We start from the raw sequence: 19,138 nt of genomic DNA, 5'->3' as shown, positions 1-19,138 counted from the left end.
TTGTTTTGTTTATTAGTTTTTATTTTATCTTACTTTTTGCTTTTTTGCTTTATTTGTTTTGTTTCACTTTTTGTTTGATGTATTTTTGCTTTGTTTTTTAGTTTTTTGTCTGTTTTTTGGGGGGGGTTATCTTTATTTGTTTTGTTTCCCTTTTTTTTGGTTTGGTTATTTTGTTTTCTTTTACATTTTGATTTATTTTTGCTTTGCTTTGTTTTTTAGTTTTGATTAGTTTTTGGTTTTGTTTGATGTGGTGTTTTATTTTCATGTGTGTTGCTTTTTGTTTTGATTAATTTGTTTGCTTATTTGTTTGTTTTTTTTGCTTGGGTTTGCTTTGATTTATTGTTTAATTTATTTTATTTGTTTCACACATGTATCTCTGTGGTCAGGACCAGAAGATCAGGTCCTCTATGTGGCCAACGACACCGAAATCCACAGTTTTGTGTATCCATACAACCAAACTCATGGACATACTCAACTGGCCCGTATCTCAGACAGCGCTCGCATCATCGGCATGGACGCACTATTTCACCATCACAAGTTTGTATGGGCCACTCAGTTTAACCCCGGGGGGATTTTTTACAAAGACCTCCAGGACAGGAGTCCAATCACGTCAAACAGTGGAGTCATAGTAAGTCAATAACAACCAATAAATCTGATTTCATCACATTTCTTTGAAAGTCACAATATTTATATTCAATAATTTTTTTTTTTTTTTGATATTCTCCTTATGAAAACTCCATTACCTCAGAAACTAGCATAGAGAAATCTTATTAAGGTGGTTTGAAACTTTACAACATTATATATTTGCAGTGTCCAGACTTCAGGAGGCCCAAGGACATCTCGGCCGACTGGGTGACGGGGAACCTGTACTGGACGGATCATTCCCGAATGCACTGGTTCAGCTACTACACTGCACACTGGCGCCGTCTTCGGTATTCCATCAACGTGGGACAACTGGGGGGACCCAACTGCACCCGGCTCATCACAGACATTGATGGGGAACCTTTCGCTATTACTGTTAATCCTGTACGAGGGTAAGTGACAATTAAGATAATTTTAGAGTACTGAATATTACATGCAACAACGTGTATCATTTCCTTCAACCTTCCCATAGGATGGTGTACTGGACCGTGATTGGTGACCACTCTCACATCGAAGAGGCCGCCATGGATGGGTCCTTGCGTCGCATTTTGTTGGAGAGGAACTTGCGAAGACCAACCGGTGAGGTTCTTACGTGCCAGTCATCCTTTTTAAAGTATTCTCTATTATAAAAAATGTGATTCACAAAAAGCATGTGCCAAATGTTATGCTAAAAGGGATCATTTTAACATGTCACTCTGCCACTTAAAATGCAAAGCACCAAAAAACGTCTCAGTAAGAAGGTCATTTCAGTTGCCTGAAAGTGAAATCCATTATAAACTTTGAGTAAAACTATTTAATATCTACAATATTCAAGGTGAAATTATTGCTTCTCATAATGGAAAGGGATAACATTTTTTAGTTTTCTGTTAATGTTTTTTTCTGAATAAATGAAAGCCAAAAGTTTCACTAATGTGACCATGTATATAAAATGTGTAACAATATATATATATATACACACATAGACACAAACACACACACACACACACACACACACACATATATATATATACACACACACACAAGTAGTACATACATATATATACATATAAATAGTACAGTATACATACATATAACAAATTAATAGTAATAATAATAATAAAAATATATATGATAATATTTTATTAATTTGTTTACATATGATATATAATTTTATTGATATTGATTGTTTATATTATACTGTATAATAATAAATTTAAAATATAATATCATAAATTATAATATGATACAAAATTGTCTGTCTTTTCAGGACTTGCAATTGATTATTACAACCAGCGGCTGTACTGGGCAGACTCTGAGCTGTCTCAGATTGGGAGCGTGCGTTTCGATGGCTCTGATTCTCTGGTGGCCGCTAGCAGTCGAGATGGTGGGTTTGCATGTGTAGGAAATTGTACAATGTTCAGAATCTGGTTCCAGATGAACATCTTCATCTCAGGGCAATGCTCTGTCCCAGCATTTGAAGAGCTGCAAAAGTAAAGCTGAAGATCACTGTATTTTATATAAACTCACTTCACCACATTTCCATTTTGGTTCCCTTTCAGACTGTGATTGGAAAAATGCTATTTTGGAGAGAGCATCAGAATCTAATCGAATCGAATCAGAATTGAATCTAAATCTTTTGCAAAACCTAGTGAACTGTCTGCTGCCTACATAGACAGTTTCTAAGCTAACTTTAAAGATTGTGTCTGATTAGGCAGCAGACAATCAATGCACAATTTCATAGAGCATGATGTTAGCATGTTGCTAATCTAATGGTGTGATACTCCTACATATAAGAAATTTATAAATGTTTTTGAAAATGATCCAATTTTATTAGATTGAAGTTTGATGTTAGCGTGTTGCTAAACCTTACAAAAGTAATTCTGTGCTATAATAATAATAATAATTCGGTACATATATATAGCGCTTTTCTGGGTACCCAAAGCACTTTACATATGGAAGGGGGAATCTCCTCAACCACCACCAATGTTCAGCATCCACCTGGATGATGCGATGGCAGCCATTTTGCGCCAAAACACTCACCACACAACAGCTTATTGGTGGAGAGGAGACGAGGTGGTGATGAAGCCAATCATTATATGGGGATGATTAGGAGGCAATGATTGACAGAGGCCAATGGGCAAATTTGGCCAGGATGTCGGGGTTACACCCCTACTCTTTTCGAAGGACATCCTGGGATTTTTAACGACCACAGAGAGTCAGGACCTCGGTTTAACGTCTCATCCGAAGGACGGTGCTTTTTGACAGTATAGTGTCCCCATCACTATACTGGGGCGTTGGGACCTGCACAGACCACAGGGTGAGCACCCCCTGCTGGCATCACTAACGCCCCTTCCAGCAGCAACCTACTTTTCCCAGGAGGTCTCCCTTCCAGGTACTAACCAGGCTCAGGCCTGCTTAGCTTCAGTGAGCAACCAGTCTTGGGCTACAGGTTGATATGGCTGCTATTGGTAGTGTATATTGTTGGAATTTACTTCAAATCTACTTAACTCTTTCCCCTCCATTGATGTAAATTTCCGGCAATCCATGTTTTCACTGTTATATGGTGTGGGGGGGGGGGGGGGGGGGGGGGGGGGGGGGGGGGGGGGGGGGCGCTATTATGCATCTTCTGAAAGAGTACAGAATTTCCGGTTCAAAACACAGTCGAAGAAGAAGCAGAAACAAGCGGTAGAAGCATAGCTTAAAGGATTAGTCCACTTTTAAATTAAAATTTCCTGATAATTTACTCACCCCCATGTCATGTCCATGTCCTTCTTTCTTCACTCAAAAAGAAATGAAGGTTTTTGTTGAAAACATTCCAGGATTATTCTCCATATAGTGGACTTCAGTGGTCTCCAAACGGTTGAAGGGAAAAATTTGAGTTTCTGTGCTGCTTCAAAGGGCTTTAAACAATACCAGACGAGGAATGAGGGTCTTATCTAGTGAAACGATTATTCTCTGAAAAAAAAAAAGTAAATGTATATGCTTTATATAAACAAATGATCGCCTTCCAAGTGGTTCCGCCAAAACCGCACTTTCATATTCTTCAAAAAGCTTACACTGTGTGTCCTATGCCTTCCCTATTCAACTTACGGAACGAACGTGGTGCCAGTTGTTTATATAAAGCATATACATTTGAAAAATGTTTTGAAAATGACAGATCTTTTCGCTAGATAAGACCATTATTCCTCGTCTGGTATCGTTTAAAGCCCTTTGAAGCTGCACTGAAACTGTAATGTTGACCTTCAACCGTCTGGAGGCCATTGAAGTCCACTATAAGGAGAATAATCCTGGAATGTTTTCATCAAAAACCTTAATTATTTTCGAGTGAAGAAAGAAAGACATGAACATCTTGGATGACATGGGGGTGAGTAAATTATCATGAAATTTTAATTGGAAAGTGAACTAATCCTTTAAGAACATGTAAAATAATGTGATGATCAAACATTTAACAGCATATAAATCAAAACTGCCTAACGTTACCAAATGAAATGTCGATCCAGGACAAGATATAAGACTGTGAAGCTTTGGGGGTGTTGATTGACTCGATCTGCTCCATCTATGTTTTGATAATCGTTCTAAATACGATCTGGACATAGTCTTTGACAAAAACTTGATTTTCTTTGATTTTGTTCAAAATGTTGCTTTTTTATGAAACTTACCCACATTCAAGTGTTGATAAAAAAGCACAAACTAAATAAACTAGTTGTGTACTAAAAGTTTACTATTGTTACACTTAAAGTATATTTAAAAGTGTACTTATACACTAACCTGGGCCAGTTTAGTCCTAAGAAGTTTTGAAATAGTACATTTAGTATACTATGTATACTAAATAGTATACTACTGGTACATTAATATTAGTATATTTACATAAATTATACTTAAAATATACTTGATCTTTACTCAAGTATACTTAAAATGAACTTGAAGTAAACTATTTTTTTTTTGTAAGGGAATCTATTGGTGTGATACTCTTAAACATAACAAATTTATAAATGTTTTGGAACATTAATAGGTACGTCCCAGTTCCCATACTTATGCACTATTCTATGACATTTTTAAGTATGAGTAGTGTGAGTAGTGTGTTCACACAGAAAATTCCAAAAAGAAAAAGTACAGTTTAAATATCAGGATGATGCACTAAATTAACGGAACATAACAAAGTGCGGAATGTTGGACACTTTATGCACTCAACTGTCGCAGCTTTAATTACATAGCGGAGGGTCTATTAGACTTCGATGTTGAATGACAAAATAACCTTACAACATTCATACACTACATGGATGAGTACATAGTGTATAAGTGCATATTGTTGACAATTTTTATTAGATTGAAATAGAGTTTGATGTTAGCATGTTGTTAAGCTAAAAAAAATGGAGATTGAAGGGTAAAAAATAGACATCACAAGCATTATGTTTTTTAATATAAATAAACAGTTTAAGCTGATTTTAGTTGCCTTAATTCAAAACTAACAAAAGCCATAATAAGAAATAAATAACTTTTTTTATTTGATTAATTGTTTGGGTTTGAATTGGTTTGATATTTTGTTTTCATTTTGTTATTTTTATATATAAATATATAAATGTTTTGGAAAATAGTACTTTTTCTGTTAGACTGAACTACAGTTTGATGTTAGCATATTGCTAAGCTAAAATATCTACACATATATGTTAGAGACAATTGTCTATTTTTATTAAATGAATTATATACTTTGATAGACTAATTAATTCAGAGTATGATATTAGTGGGTTGCTAAGCTAATAAAGTGATACTCTAATAAGATTAAAAACATGCATACTCATTTGCTATTTTTGGTGAACTTCCATTCTGGAATTGCTTTCTTTGCTAAGTATACATGCAGTGCTCTGAAAAAAACTGGCAAAACTAAGTATCTTAGAGGACAATTTCTGGAATGTTGGGAGTATTTCTATGGTTTGGGTTTTTTTGGTTTTCGCTTCAGTTCTGAGCCTTGAGAACTTGAATATTCTTTTTGTTGGACAGGGATTGTGTTTTTCACCTTTGTGACAATTTTAAATAGAATTTCTTAGTTTGTTTTGCATTATTGAATCTGAATCCCTTGTGCATGAAACATATTCATTGTGAATGAAAGATTTTTGTAGTTTGTGTCGTATTTGGTTTCATTCTAGGTATTTCTCAACCCTTTCGAATTGACCTGTTTGAGGACTACATCTACGGGGTTGGCATGAAGCACAACGTCTTTAGGGTTCACAAATATGGCAAGCTGCCCGCCGAGAACCTCAATCTGGGTGTGGAGAGAGCGGCCAGCATCTTGGTTTTCCATCGGTACAAACAACAGGAGGGTGAGTCTCAAAACGTGTCTCTGATTCAACCGACAAGAAGAGTTCACAACAAATAAGACTTTTGTCATCATTTACTCACCCTCATGTCATTCCCTTTAATGACTGTTTTTCTTGAGAAACATAAGCTAGGGTTCTGTTTTCCATAAGTGTATAAAAACAAAAATATATAAATACATGATAAAATCATGGAAATGATTTAATCATGACACAAGGTTAATTTTTTTGTCAACTAGTCCTTGTCAAATCTGTGGATGAGCATCTTCCAGAGGACCGTTCCAGCGCAAGTTTTCTTGGCAGTTGTCAGAATTTAATTTCATGTTTAGATTGTTGAAATCTGATTGGACTTCTTGTCTGCGGCCAGCTAGAACTTATTACAATCAAATACTACTGTCAAATGTTTTTTATTATGCAATCACTGGCTCTAATCAGATGAATGAAATGTTTTATTTTGTTAGATTTGCAGAGAAACAACAAAAGTTTTGAAGCCATAAAATCAAAAATCCTCCCTACTTATGTTCTGAATAAATATCTCTGGTCTTATTTTGCACCATTTGTTGGTGCACATTAAGAAAATCAATGCAATCTTTAATTTTCTCTGCTAATATAAGTATAAAAGGAAAAAAAGAAATATATAATTGTTTATTTTTTAATTTTTTTTTATAAAATATTTAAATATAAAATAAAACAAGCATTACAGAATGTAGAAATATACAGATAGACTATATTGCCAAAAGTATTGGGACACCTCTCCAAATCACTGAATTCTGGTGTTCCAATCACTTCCATGGCCACAGGTGGTATAAAATCAAGCACCTAGGCATGCAGACTGCTTCTACAAACATTTGTGAAAGAATGGGTCGCTCTCAGGAGCTCAGTGAATTCAAGCGTGGTACCGTGATAGGTTGCCACCTGTGCAGTAAGTCCATTCGTGAAATTTCCTCACTACTAAATATTCCACGGTCAAGTGTTAATGGTATCATAACAAAGTGGAAGCAATTGGGAACAACAGCAACTCAGCCATGAAGTTGTAGGCCAAGTAAAATCACAGAGCGGGGTCAGCGCATGCTGAGGCACACAGTGCGCAGAAGTCGCCAACTTTCTGCAGAGTCGTTAGCTACAGACCTCCAAACTTTGTCTGGCCTTCAGATTAGCTCAAGAACAGTGCATAGAGAGCTTCATGGAATGGGTTTCCATGGCCGAGCAGCTGCATCCAAGCCTTACATCACCAAGTGCAATGCAAAGCGTCGGATGCAGTGGTGTAAAGCACGCCGCCACTGGACTCTGGAGCAGTGGAGACATGTTCTCTGGAGTGACGAATCACACTTCTCTGTCTGGCAATCCGATGGACGAGTCTGGATTTGGCGGTTTCCAGGTGAACGGTACTTGCCTGACTGCATTGTGCCAAGTGTAACATTTGGTGGAGGGGGGATTATGGGGTTGTTTTTCAGGGGTTGGGCTTGGCCCCTTAGTTCCAGTGAAAGAAACTCTTAATGCTAGAGCATGCCAAGACATTTTGGACAATTTCGTGCTCCCAACTTTGTGGGAACAGTTTTGAGGATGGCCCCTTCCTGTTCCAACATGACTGTGCACCAGTGCACAAAGCAAGGTCCATAAAGACATGGATGAGCGAGTTTGGTGTGGAGGAACTGGACTGGCCGGCAAAGAGTCCTGACCTCAACCCGACAGAACACCTTTGGGATGAATTTGAGCGGAGACTTTGAGCCAATATCACTGCCTGACTTCACAAATGCGCTTCTTGAAGAATGGTCAAAAATTCCCATAAACACACTCCTAAACCTTGTGGAAAGCCTTTCCAGAAGAGTTGAGGATGTCATAGCTGCAAACTCCATATTAAACCCTACGGATTAAGAATGGGATGTCATTAAAGTTCACGTGCACATAAAGGCAGGCTTCCCAAAACTTTTGGCAATATAGTGTATATTAATAATAAATGTTTAATTATATATATATATATGTACATATTAATCTATATGCAATTCACACACACAGAGAAATTTAATTTTAAATGAATAATAAACAAGAATCTGCTGTCGTATACCAAAGAACATTTTTACAAATTATAATGAACGCACACCATAGTTCGATTAAAAAAAAAAAACACCTTTTGTTGTGAAATGAAATACAGCAATAATAGTCTTACTTTTCACAATCCATTCACATATTACCAGTTAAATTTGTTATAAATGTTTCTTCTTTTTTTTATCAGTTTTATCCGTTCTGACAACAGCTGTGGATTTATATTCTAGAGTCTTTTTAGTTTATTTTCCTCTTTTACAACCCGTGTGACCCTGATTCCATTTACCCTTTAGTCTTCTTACATATATTTTCATTCCTCTTCTTTCCATTATGTTTTTTCACTGTACTCTCTGTCTCTTATCCTTGGCCGATCTCTCCCTCTCTGTTATAAAGAAGAAAGGATGGAGGGATCTTTGCCTCTGTTGTTTGTCTTTTTGCTGGTATAATGGGAAGTGTCATCGCTCCCTGATGTGCTTTTACGCTGGAAAGCTTTATTAAAGATGGTCTTCAATACAACCTGCAAAAGCTAACATAAAAAAGACAAACAAATAATGTCCCACACACATTACACCACAGACTAAAAGGTTTTAGATAGATAGTTTGTTATATGCTCAGAGAATTTCATAGCTGGCGCTATGAAAGATGCAATATTCTGCTCTTTTGTAGCAATTGTTGTTTCTCTGAACTCCCCATATAATGTGATTCTCCACATAACATGATTCTTTCCCTCTAATTTAGTTTAATGACAATTTTCCACCCTCTCTGAATCTTAGAATCTTACACAGCCTGTTTTGCTACTGTACCTTTGAGAGAATATGCAAATCACCTCTTTTATGATTATCAGATTACTCTTTTAGGGGCCGTTCACATGTCTTGTCTTTTGTGCGCTCAAGTTCGCTATTTCAAATGTAGTCATGATAGAAGTCGCATGCGGTGCGACGCACTCGCTTTTTCCAGGTGCAGCAAGATGAAAAATTCTCAACTTTTCAGAATGCCCCAAGCACACCGCAGGTAATGTGACAAGAACCAACCATTCAGCTTCAGCCTTTTCGTAACAACATCGAAAGCTCAGCCAAACAGCCGATCATAGCTGTACAGGGCGGGTTTTTATTTCTCATCTCCATAAATATATTTAGTAGTAGAGCTAATGCAAGGGTAGGAATGACATACGCCATGGGAGCGCAAGTGCTTTGAAGGAGAAAGCGGCGCGCTTTCCACGCGTTTTTAGACACGACATGTGAACGGCCCTTTATGAGGCTCAGCATACGGAGTAATTCATACTGTTGATCATGAGGGCGTAATGCGATGTGATGATAGCATCATATATCCCATTTAATGTTCGCTTTCTCTTCCTGGAAGATTCTAGTATGTCTAGTTATGCCTAGTAAGACCTTGATTAGCTAGTTCAATAGTGTTTATTTGGGGTTGGAGTTGGACAGTGGCTCCAGGAACCGGACTGGACACCCCTGTAATAAAAGCATTTAAAAACGGGGGGAAAAAAATATTATATATCCCATTTTATTTCAGTTTTCTCTTCTCTTCATTTGTCCCTCAGTGTCCAACCCATGTGCAAAGATGAATTGCGCTTTCCTTTGCCTGCTGAACCCCAGCGGGGCCAGATGTGTGTGCCCTGAGGGGAAAATTCTGGTGAACAGGACCTGCACGGACACCAACATCTCAGGTACATCTGTCAAAACGCGTACGGCAGGATGCTCTTACATCACTAACAGAGTGCTAGCGTGACCCTGACAGGCCCCGAGTGCTCAGCATGTCAAACTCAGATGTTTCACTTGAGTGATTTTGACTGAAGTGTTTACTATTCTGAGCCCTTTGCCCACACACGCAATACACCTGAAGCCCAGATGCTAGAAAAGACAGGGATCATGTTGCTAGCATTGATTCAGTCAGAGTAGACGGCTTATTTGATTAGTAGTGAGAAACAGTGTTGCGATTGCTCATGTTAACGGCTAGGAACTTTGTTTCCTAAGGTCCGTTCACACCAAGGACAATAACTATAACAATAAAAATATAGTTTTATAAATCATTCTAAATGTAAAAGTCCACACCACAACTATGAGTATAGTTGGGATCACTTTCAGAATGGTTTTCCAGCAGATGATTAGCGATAAAAACAATCCATCCTGCTTTAACAAGCTTGAGCATTTAAAGCGGCAGTCTGCATTGGTGTGGATGCTAATATAGTTATCTTTATAGTTATCGTTCTTGGTGTGAACGGGCCTTTAGAACCACCTTAGTCTCACGTAGCCAGACCTTCAGACTGACGGCAGAAGATCTGGACTCTATCGCAGCTTTCATTGGCCATGGGGATGTTTGACCGCCCAAGGGGACTTTGACTGACATGTAACGCAACCAATCACAGCTCGTTTTGTTCCGCATCATGTTTAGGAGCATGAAAATGTAAAGTCGATGTCCCTACAATAACAGACCGGCGTGTCTCTAATAAATTATTCATTCAAGAACGTTGTGCATGTTTGCTGCAACAATGGAGCCGCGAACTTTACATACTTTCGAAAATCCAGCGTTTAGTTGATCCTGGAAAACGCTCGTCGTCACAGTTGTAAACACGATGGCTTTCTTCTTCCATGAGGGGGGTTTTGCGTCATGCCATTTGTTTCTAGGCGGACCATTAAAGAACGCGACACACGTCTCCTTGAAATCCTGTAGAATTCAAGAATAAAAAATCCTGAAGTGTTTCCAGTTAAGTGTGCAATATGCATCAGACGTTCAGCCAATGATCTGTGGGTGTGATGTCTGAGGCTGAGACTAGAACCACCCTGAGCACCCTAGCAACAACAATTAGAAGTAGCCTAGAACCATACAATTATTAATGGACTGTACTTTGAAAGAAAATTTGCATGAAATATTTCCATGGATCAAATAATTTAAAAATGAAAATAAAAATAAATAATAAAAATAAATGTTATATTAAAAATAAATAAGCATTCTTATTTTTCATTAATCTTATCTCCAGTTCATTTTAAAAAAAAAAAAATAAAAGATGTTGGGGCTTGATAAATTTACCTTTATGTACAAAGAATTTTGCAAGAATGAGTGTATAATTTATATAATAATTTGCAATATAATCACTATTTGTATTCTCCAAAATACTTCCAAATAATGTTTGTGTGTGTATATATATATATATATATATATATATATATATATATATATATGCTGTCTTTTCTAAACAAAGCCTGTTAGCATTGTTGGTTTTGTGTTGTAAATGTAAAACTATATATATTTTTTATTTATTTAAATATTTTGCTACTGTATGTTAAAGATTCCCAGATTTTCTAAACAGATTGTTTACAATTAATTTCATTTTAATATTATTTAACTGCAAGACCATAAATGGAACAATGACAGAACACTGTCCTTCTGAGGACTAAATACATGTAAAATGTCCTTGGTAATTAAAATTAGCTGAACTAAGGATAATTTGCATGTGCATTTTAGGAGATCTTTGTCGTCCAGCCTGTGAGAATGGAGGTCGGTGTATCACCAACGAACGACGGGAATCGCGCTGCTTTTGTTGGCCGAACTACTCTGGGGAACGCTGTGAGATCAGCCACTGTAAGGACTACTGCCTCAACGGAGGCACTTGCATGGGATCGCCACTAGGTAGACACTATTTCCTGTGCAATATTTGTAAATTGCTTTACTGAACATTTTTCTGCCTTATTTCTACTCATATTTGGTCTCAAGCATATTCTTCATTGATGGTTTGCTTGGTAAACGAGCACACTAACTTTTTAGAAAAACTGAAAATCAGTGGCAAAATTGTTGGTGTAAAAAAATCCTAAATTATTCTACATATAAATATTGAATAGATTTGGGTTTATTTTACTCTTCATTTTGTTTTTAAAATGTAATAATTCATATTTTATCATTGAAGTCTTGTCTTGCATTTCTAGAGAAACGATCAGGTTGTACAAACAGGGTTTCCGTGTTGCTTCTCGGAATTCAAAGTAGGCCACAGGCAAACCTCTGATACAGGAGGGATTTCTCATTCTGTTCAGTTAAAAAATGCAACAAAAATATACAGCACCTGTGTTGCCTTAAGGTTGTTTCAGGTCATCCTAAGTTCTCTGAGTAGTGTGAAATGAAAAACAAGCAAGGATATTGTTAAGTTTAATATTACAAATCCAAATTTACCAGTGTCTCCTGAAGGCGTGGATTTTTCTTATAAACTTTAGAAAGAATAATAGCCTTTTCTTAAGAAAAGAACCAAAAAAATGGCAATTTTTTTTATCAATTTTATTCACCCTCATGTTATTCCAAACCTGAATGACTTTTTCTCTGTGGAACACAAAATGAGAAGTTTAGTAGAATGTTTATACTGCTCTTTTCTTGTAATTAAAGTAAATGGTGACCAAGAGCTGTCAAGCTCCAAAAGGTTCATGCTGCTCTTTTCCATATGAGATTCCATATATTTATTTATTTTTTTTAATATGGAAAAGAGCAGCATGAACATCTAGCTAATCATCTCCTTTTGTGTTCCATGTAAAAAAAAAGAAAAAAAAGAAAAAGAAAAAAAAAAGAAATTGATTTGGAAGGTCATGAGGGTGAGTACATGATGACAGGATTTCTATTCCTTAATTTACCGGGCTGAAAGACTGGGTACACATGGACATCAGGATTTTAGACAGGTAATTAGATAGTCGGTAATTGTTCCAGCCACCGAACGTTATTGTAATTCCCCTGACGCATATACTCGCATTCTTGCACGCCAGCTCCCGACAGCCTGTTTCCCCAAAGTGCAACGTCATGTTCACTCAATATCTGTTTGTTATTGGCTGTTCAATCACATGAGAAGCCACCAGACGCTCCTCTGCCTATTTGTTATCGTAACCTCTATGAAAAATATATCACTGAAAAGCATTGCTTAAATCACTGCTCCCTGTTTTGCCTTCTTATTCTGAAAGAATATTTTGGCAGGGACCAAAAGCTGGATGAAAATCACTTGGAGCCTGTTAACGTCTGAGAAACAGTCAGGAATTGTTTCTGTTGGTGTCTTTGTGTTAAAAACTGTCATTTGCACCAGCTGGCAGATGGACCACCAACAGTAGGACTGAATATCCTTTGGCTTTGAGTGTGTGCTGAACGTGCTCACGTACAAAATCAATGCCCAACAGATGTACCATCTCGCAAACCCCCTCTAGAATGCCTTTTCTATGTCACAGTAACTCAAATAATCAAATTCTGTTGGCTAAGAAAGCAAAGACTAGCATATCACGCTGTGATTTACATGATTAGCCTACAAATGAAGTACTCTTGTTATTTTTTTCCTTTTTTTATTTTTATTTTTACATCAGTTATGACCTGCTCAGTTTAGAACATACTCTGAGTCAAATATGTTCAGGTCAAATCAAAGTTGTTTATGGAGTTAAGCAAATCATTCAAATCAGGTAATTGCATAAACATGATCTAGTCCAGATTTAAAGTCACTAAAATAATGTGTTTTTACTGAAGGAAAGCCCACGTGTCACTGCGCTCTGGGTTTCACCGGCCCTCTGTGTGAGAAACGTGTTTGTGACGGTTACTGCCTGAACGGAGGAATGTGCGACCTGACCCTGGGTAACCAACCCGTGTGCCACTGTCTGGCGGATTACACTGGGGAACGCTGCCTACACCGTGAGCATGAATCTGATTTACCATAAATTATTTTTTTTTTGCGTTCACTATAGCTCAGTTCGCAGCAGCAGAGTTCACTAGTGCACTACCTGGGCAACATTGCAGACATCATAGGCCTGTTCAGGCTGCTTATAAGATCTAATTTTGTCTTTAGCATCACAATTGTCCTTCTCAGCTAACATAAGAATGCATTGCAACAAGCTCAGTAGAAAAAATATTTGTGATGATAAATGTTGATTATAAATATTTCATTCAGTACAAAAAATAATACAAATGCTTCAACCTAATTCAAAATTGACAAGGGAATTGTTATATTTTGGGGTCTTAGGCATCAAAAACTTTAAAAACCCCTTTAATAAAGAATCACACGATTAACTTAGCAACGTGCTAACATCAATCTCTGATGGAATCAATTGCGAGTATCACTATTTACACACTTAGAGCTGCTGCCTATGTAGAGCACTTAAAACTAGTCAATTATGACTCGTTTACAGAACAGTTTATTTGCTATGACGACTTCCTGTAGAGTTAAGATGTGACAGGAAGTTAGCATACATTCAGATTAGTCATAATAATGGGCTTTCTTTCTGTCTGATCACAGATATTTGTCACCATTATTGCGTGAACTCCAAAGGCTGCACGCTGTCCGGCTCGGGAAATGTGGAGTGTGTGTGTCCCACCCGCTACGAGGGGCCAAAATGCGAGATGGACCGATGTCTTCGCTGCCGAGGGGCCCCGTGTATCGTAGACGAAGAGACTGGAGACGTCGCCTGCAAGTGTGTATTTAATAAATTATATATATATATGTATGTATGTATATGTGTGTATATATATATATATATATATATATATATATATATATATAGAGAGAGAGAGAGAGAGAGAGAGAGAGAACATTTGAGTGTACAAATTATCCTATGCATATATTATTATATAATATTCATATATAGAAAATACTTGAGTGTACAAATGATCCTATACATGTATATTATATATTGTATTGTATATATTGTATTGGGCCACATTATTTTTTTGTGCATGTATACTACATTTTTTATAACATTTTATATATATACAGTGGGTACGGAAAGTATTCAGACCCCCTTAAATTTTTCACTCTTTGTTATATTGCAGCCATTTGCTAAAATCATTTAAGTTCATTTTTTTTTCCTCATTAATGTACACACAGCACCCATATTGTCAGAAAAACACAGAATTGTTGACATTTTTGCAGATTTATTAAAAAAGAAAAACTGAAATATCACATGGTCCTAAGTCACACCTGGATTTGGGGATCCTCTGCTATTCCTCCTTGCAGATCCTCTCCAGTTCTGTCAGGTTGGATGGTAAACGTTGGTGGACAGCCATTTTTAGGTCTCTCCAGAGATGCTCAATTGGGTTTAAGTCAGGGCTCTGGCTGGGCCATTCAAGAATAGTCACGGAGTTGTTGTGAAGCCACTCCTTCGTTATTTTAGCTGTGTGCTTAGGGTCATTGTCTTGTTGGAAGGTAAACCTTCGGCCCAGTCTGAGGTCCTGAGCACTCTGGAGAAGGTTTTCGTCCAGGATATCCCTGTACTTGGCCGTATTCATCTTTCCCTCGATTGCAACCAGTCGTCATGTCCCTGCAGCTGAAAAACACCCCCACAGCATGATGCTACCACCACCATGCTTCACTGTTGGGACTGTATTGGACAGGTGATGAGCAGTGCCTGGTTTTCTCCACACATACCGCTTAGAATTAAGGCCAAAAAGTTCTATCTTGGTCTCATCAGATCAGAGAATCTTATTTCTCACCATCTTGGCAAACTCCATGCGGGCTTTCATGTGTCTTGCACTGAGGAGAGGCTTCCGTCGAGCCACTCTGCCATAAAGCCCTGACTGGTGGAGGGCTGCAGTGATGGTTGACTTTCTACAACTTTCTCCCATCTCCCGACTGCATCTCTGGAGCTCAGCCACATCTTCTCCCCCGATAGCTCAGTTTGGCCGGACAGCCAGCTCTAGGAAGGGATCTGGTCGTCCCAGACGTCTTCCATTTAAGGATTATGGAGGCCACTGTGCTCTTAGGAACCTTAAGTGCAGCAGAATTTTTTTGTAACCTTGGCCAGATCTGTGCCTTGCCACAATTCTGTCTCTGAGCTCTTCAGGCAGTTCCTTTGACCTCATGATTCTCATTTGCTCTGACATGCACTGTGAGCTGTAAGGTCTTATATAGACAGGTGTGTGGCTTTCCTAATCAAGTCCAATCAGTATAATCAAACACAGCTGGACTCAAATGAAGGTGTAGAACCATCTTAAGGATGATCAGAAGAAATGGACAGCACCTGAGTTAAATATATGAGTGTCACAGCAAAGGGTCTGAATACTTAGGACCATGTGATATTTCAGTTTTTCTTTTTTAATAAATCTCCAAAAATATCAACAATTCTGTGTTTTTCTGTCAATATGGGGTGCTGTGTGTACATTAATGAAGAAAAAAATGAACTTAAATGATTTTAGCAAATGACTGCAATATAACAAAGAGTGAAAAATTTAAGGGGGTCTGAATACTTTCTGTACCCACTGTATGTATATATATATATATATATGTGTGTGTGTGTGTGTGTGTGTGTTTTGGGCTCAAGTATAGCAGTATATTTTTATCTGCATGTCTGCTCAATTTTTTTTCTTTAAGAAAATAAAATAACAATTCTTATGAATACATGTCTAAGTATCAAGAAAAACCATCAAAAATCAGGTGGAATTTCATCCATGTCGTTCACGTGTGTTCGCAGCTGTACAAACGGCAGAATCGCAGCCAGCTGTCAGTTGTGTGACGGATACTGTTATAACGGCGGAACCTGCCACCTCGACTCAGAGACGGGCCTGCCGTTCTGTCAGTGAGTAATTTCTTAATAGCTTTCTATGGCAACAAATTGCCTGTCGTTATTTAGATTCATTCATTTTAAATTACTCCCTCCGGCAACCACTTTAATAGGATTTTTTTTCTGCTCGTCTGACTTAGGAGGATGAATGTTTTGTAAAGGTGAACAGGAGAGAGGGAGTATTATAGCAAAAGAGTGAATTACCACAGCAGGGGTCCATAATCACCCACTTATATCAACCTCTACATTTGTATATTAGAGAGAGAGGCAGAGAAACCAATGAGAGATTTGAACGGAAAAGAGCACAGTATACAAATACAAAAAGACAGAGAAGACAACTGTAAAACTGAATGAAAAAAGCAGTTTTCGTTTTCTGTTCATTCATACCATAAAAATCCCTTAGGCACAGTTCTCCCCCAAAAATTAAAACCTCATGTCATTCAAAAGTCATTTTAAAATGTGTCTAGCTTTATTTCTGCTGCAGAACACATGAAAAAATAAATTCTGAAGTAGAAATTCAGTCTCTCTTTTTACAATGAACAGGAAGTGAAGCTTCAATTAAGGTTGCAGACTTGCCATAAAAGAATTGTGATGACTTATTTGCTACATTCTAAAGCCATACAATAGTTTTGTGTGAGAAATTTAAGTCATTAACCGTTTTCTCCAGATTCAGTAAGTCACTCAGATTTGTGAATGAATCATTTAGATGGTTTGGTGAACCAAAGTTCTGGCTCTGACTCTCTGATTGACAAGGGCTTCCCAAAAATATAGTTCCCAAAAAACAGTATGTGAGCCGAGTAGTATGTCCGAATTAATATTCATAAAACAGTAGGCAAAAAGTACCCAGATGACCTACTATTTCCAGCAAGATGTGATGATATGATGTGATATGATGGACACTTTACTATCCCAAGCAAAGTAACTGATGCTGGTAGGTCACATGACAGTGACAACATGGCGAATGTAGTACATCCGAATTACATTCATACTTTTTAGCACTCCCAAAGTAATTACTTATTTGAATAAGTACCTGCTCAGAGAGTAGTGATTTCAGACACAGCCCAGGTCTAAAAGTATGATTTATTCGTGAATTCAAAGACTTTGATACAATTCTCACAAACACACCAAGGCGAGTTCATAAACGGTTAGCCAAAACCATTTTTCTGCTAATAGCGGCACACTCATTTGAATCCTTTTTGCATAAAATGGCCAAAATTTGTTGTCCTTTGGGGGAAAAAAAAAAAAAAAAAAATGTATGTGAAGGAAGAAATTGATAGATGGACGCCATAAGAGCGCAACAGAGTGATTGAGCCATTGTACAAACGCTGAATGCGGCAGTGGAAGTACTCTATCTCTCAGCTGAAATGATCAGTTTTGTCTGGCCGTCGTGAATCCCTCAGTGATGGAGCTTTTACTTTTCTCTTCCATACACAATAAACCCTTCCAGACTATATTTTTTTACCTGCCTCCACTTTTCTTGCTCTCCAAAGGCTTTTTATCTGCGGTGAAAAGGAAGCACCCTCAAAAACGTGGATGAGAAAATATGCCTATATTTTCTATAGTTAATGAACCTGAATGGATAAAACCACTAGAAATTAAAGGTATGGTAAAGATCACACCTTAAAGGAAGAATAAGCATTCATATAAGTATGCATCACACTCTTAAAGTCAGGCTTTTTGGTTTCATTCCTGTCTGTGTTATCAAAGAAAATCTCATTGAAAATGGACACAAATCTTTTAACGTGACACCTGGTCTTCGTTTCCACTTCTTTTTTCCATCTCTCGTCGCCACTGACGGTCTGATAACGCCATTGTGCCCTTCGGGAATGAATCAATTTACATGTAGATGATTCAATCTTGTGTTTTTCTTTGGTCCTTGAAGGTGAAGGGTTGGTAATGATGGTGGCCAGACAGAGTGTATTAATGTGAAGATGTAGTGCATCCTGCTAATATAGACCTGCTTGATTTCACATCACCCCATCAGAGACTTTTTTTTTTGTCTTTTGTTTGTCCTTCCTCTGTTTTATTATCTTTTTCCAGCAGCGTTTCTTTAGAGCTTGTTTTAGTGGGTCTCAATGGATGAAGTTGGCTTAAAGTCCCTGCAGACACCATGTTTTGTATTAAATTAGACAAAAAGACTTGTTTTTCATTTTGATCATTTCTGGTCGACGTTCTTCAAACGGAGTTAAAATCTGCAAAATTCTGCCTTTGTGTTGCATGCAGATGGCCACTGCTGGTTTGTTTTACATAGCATTAGGGTATAACGATAGTTTGAATATTGTGATATTCTCACAATTCATTTGTTAGCAATACAAATGTAAATGAAATTCTGGCGATCCGCAATTTTTGAGAATTTTTGCAGTGCGACTTTCCCCCAAATTCTCATCACCGCAATGCATCAGAGCATTTAACCTTTTTGTGTGTGTGTGTGTAACTCCCATATTGTTAATGGTCATTATCATCACTGTAAAACAACAACTGTCATAAAAATTTGTCATAAATGCAAATAATTGTCCTAAAAATGCATTATAGTGATGGGAATGAGAATATTTATTTATTTTGTTATTTACTGAAATTATTTTATTTTTTATGATTTATTTATTCATTTATTTTGCATTAAGATAATGAGAATGAGACCATTTAAAA

At 37.3% G+C, this 19,138-nt stretch overlaps 1 protein-coding gene across 1 annotated transcript in view; it reads left to right on the top strand.

The window, feature by feature from the left end:
- Nucleotides 1–19,138, top strand: part of lrp1ba (low density lipoprotein receptor-related protein 1Ba) — a 306,610-nt gene that overhangs the window by 276,055 nt on the left and 11,417 nt on the right. The window contains 10 exon segments of the mRNA XM_048163800.1: nucleotides 387–628; nucleotides 811–1,034; nucleotides 1,115–1,221; nucleotides 1,889–2,005; nucleotides 5,766–5,939; nucleotides 9,532–9,657; nucleotides 11,454–11,618; nucleotides 13,470–13,631; nucleotides 14,233–14,407; nucleotides 16,403–16,507. Of these exon segments, the coding sequence (XP_048019757.1) occupies nucleotides 387–628; nucleotides 811–1,034; nucleotides 1,115–1,221; nucleotides 1,889–2,005; nucleotides 5,766–5,939; nucleotides 9,532–9,657; nucleotides 11,454–11,618; nucleotides 13,470–13,631; nucleotides 14,233–14,407; nucleotides 16,403–16,507 (1,597 nt within the window).

The sequence above is a fragment of the Megalobrama amblycephala genome, linkage group LG2 (genome assembly GCF_018812025.1).
Source record: "Megalobrama amblycephala isolate DHTTF-2021 linkage group LG2, ASM1881202v1, whole genome shotgun sequence".
NCBI lineage: Eukaryota > Metazoa > Chordata > Actinopteri > Cypriniformes > Xenocyprididae > Megalobrama > Megalobrama amblycephala.
Note: the sequence above shows the minus strand (reverse complement) of the source record. Positions and strands in the feature narration are given on the sequence as shown.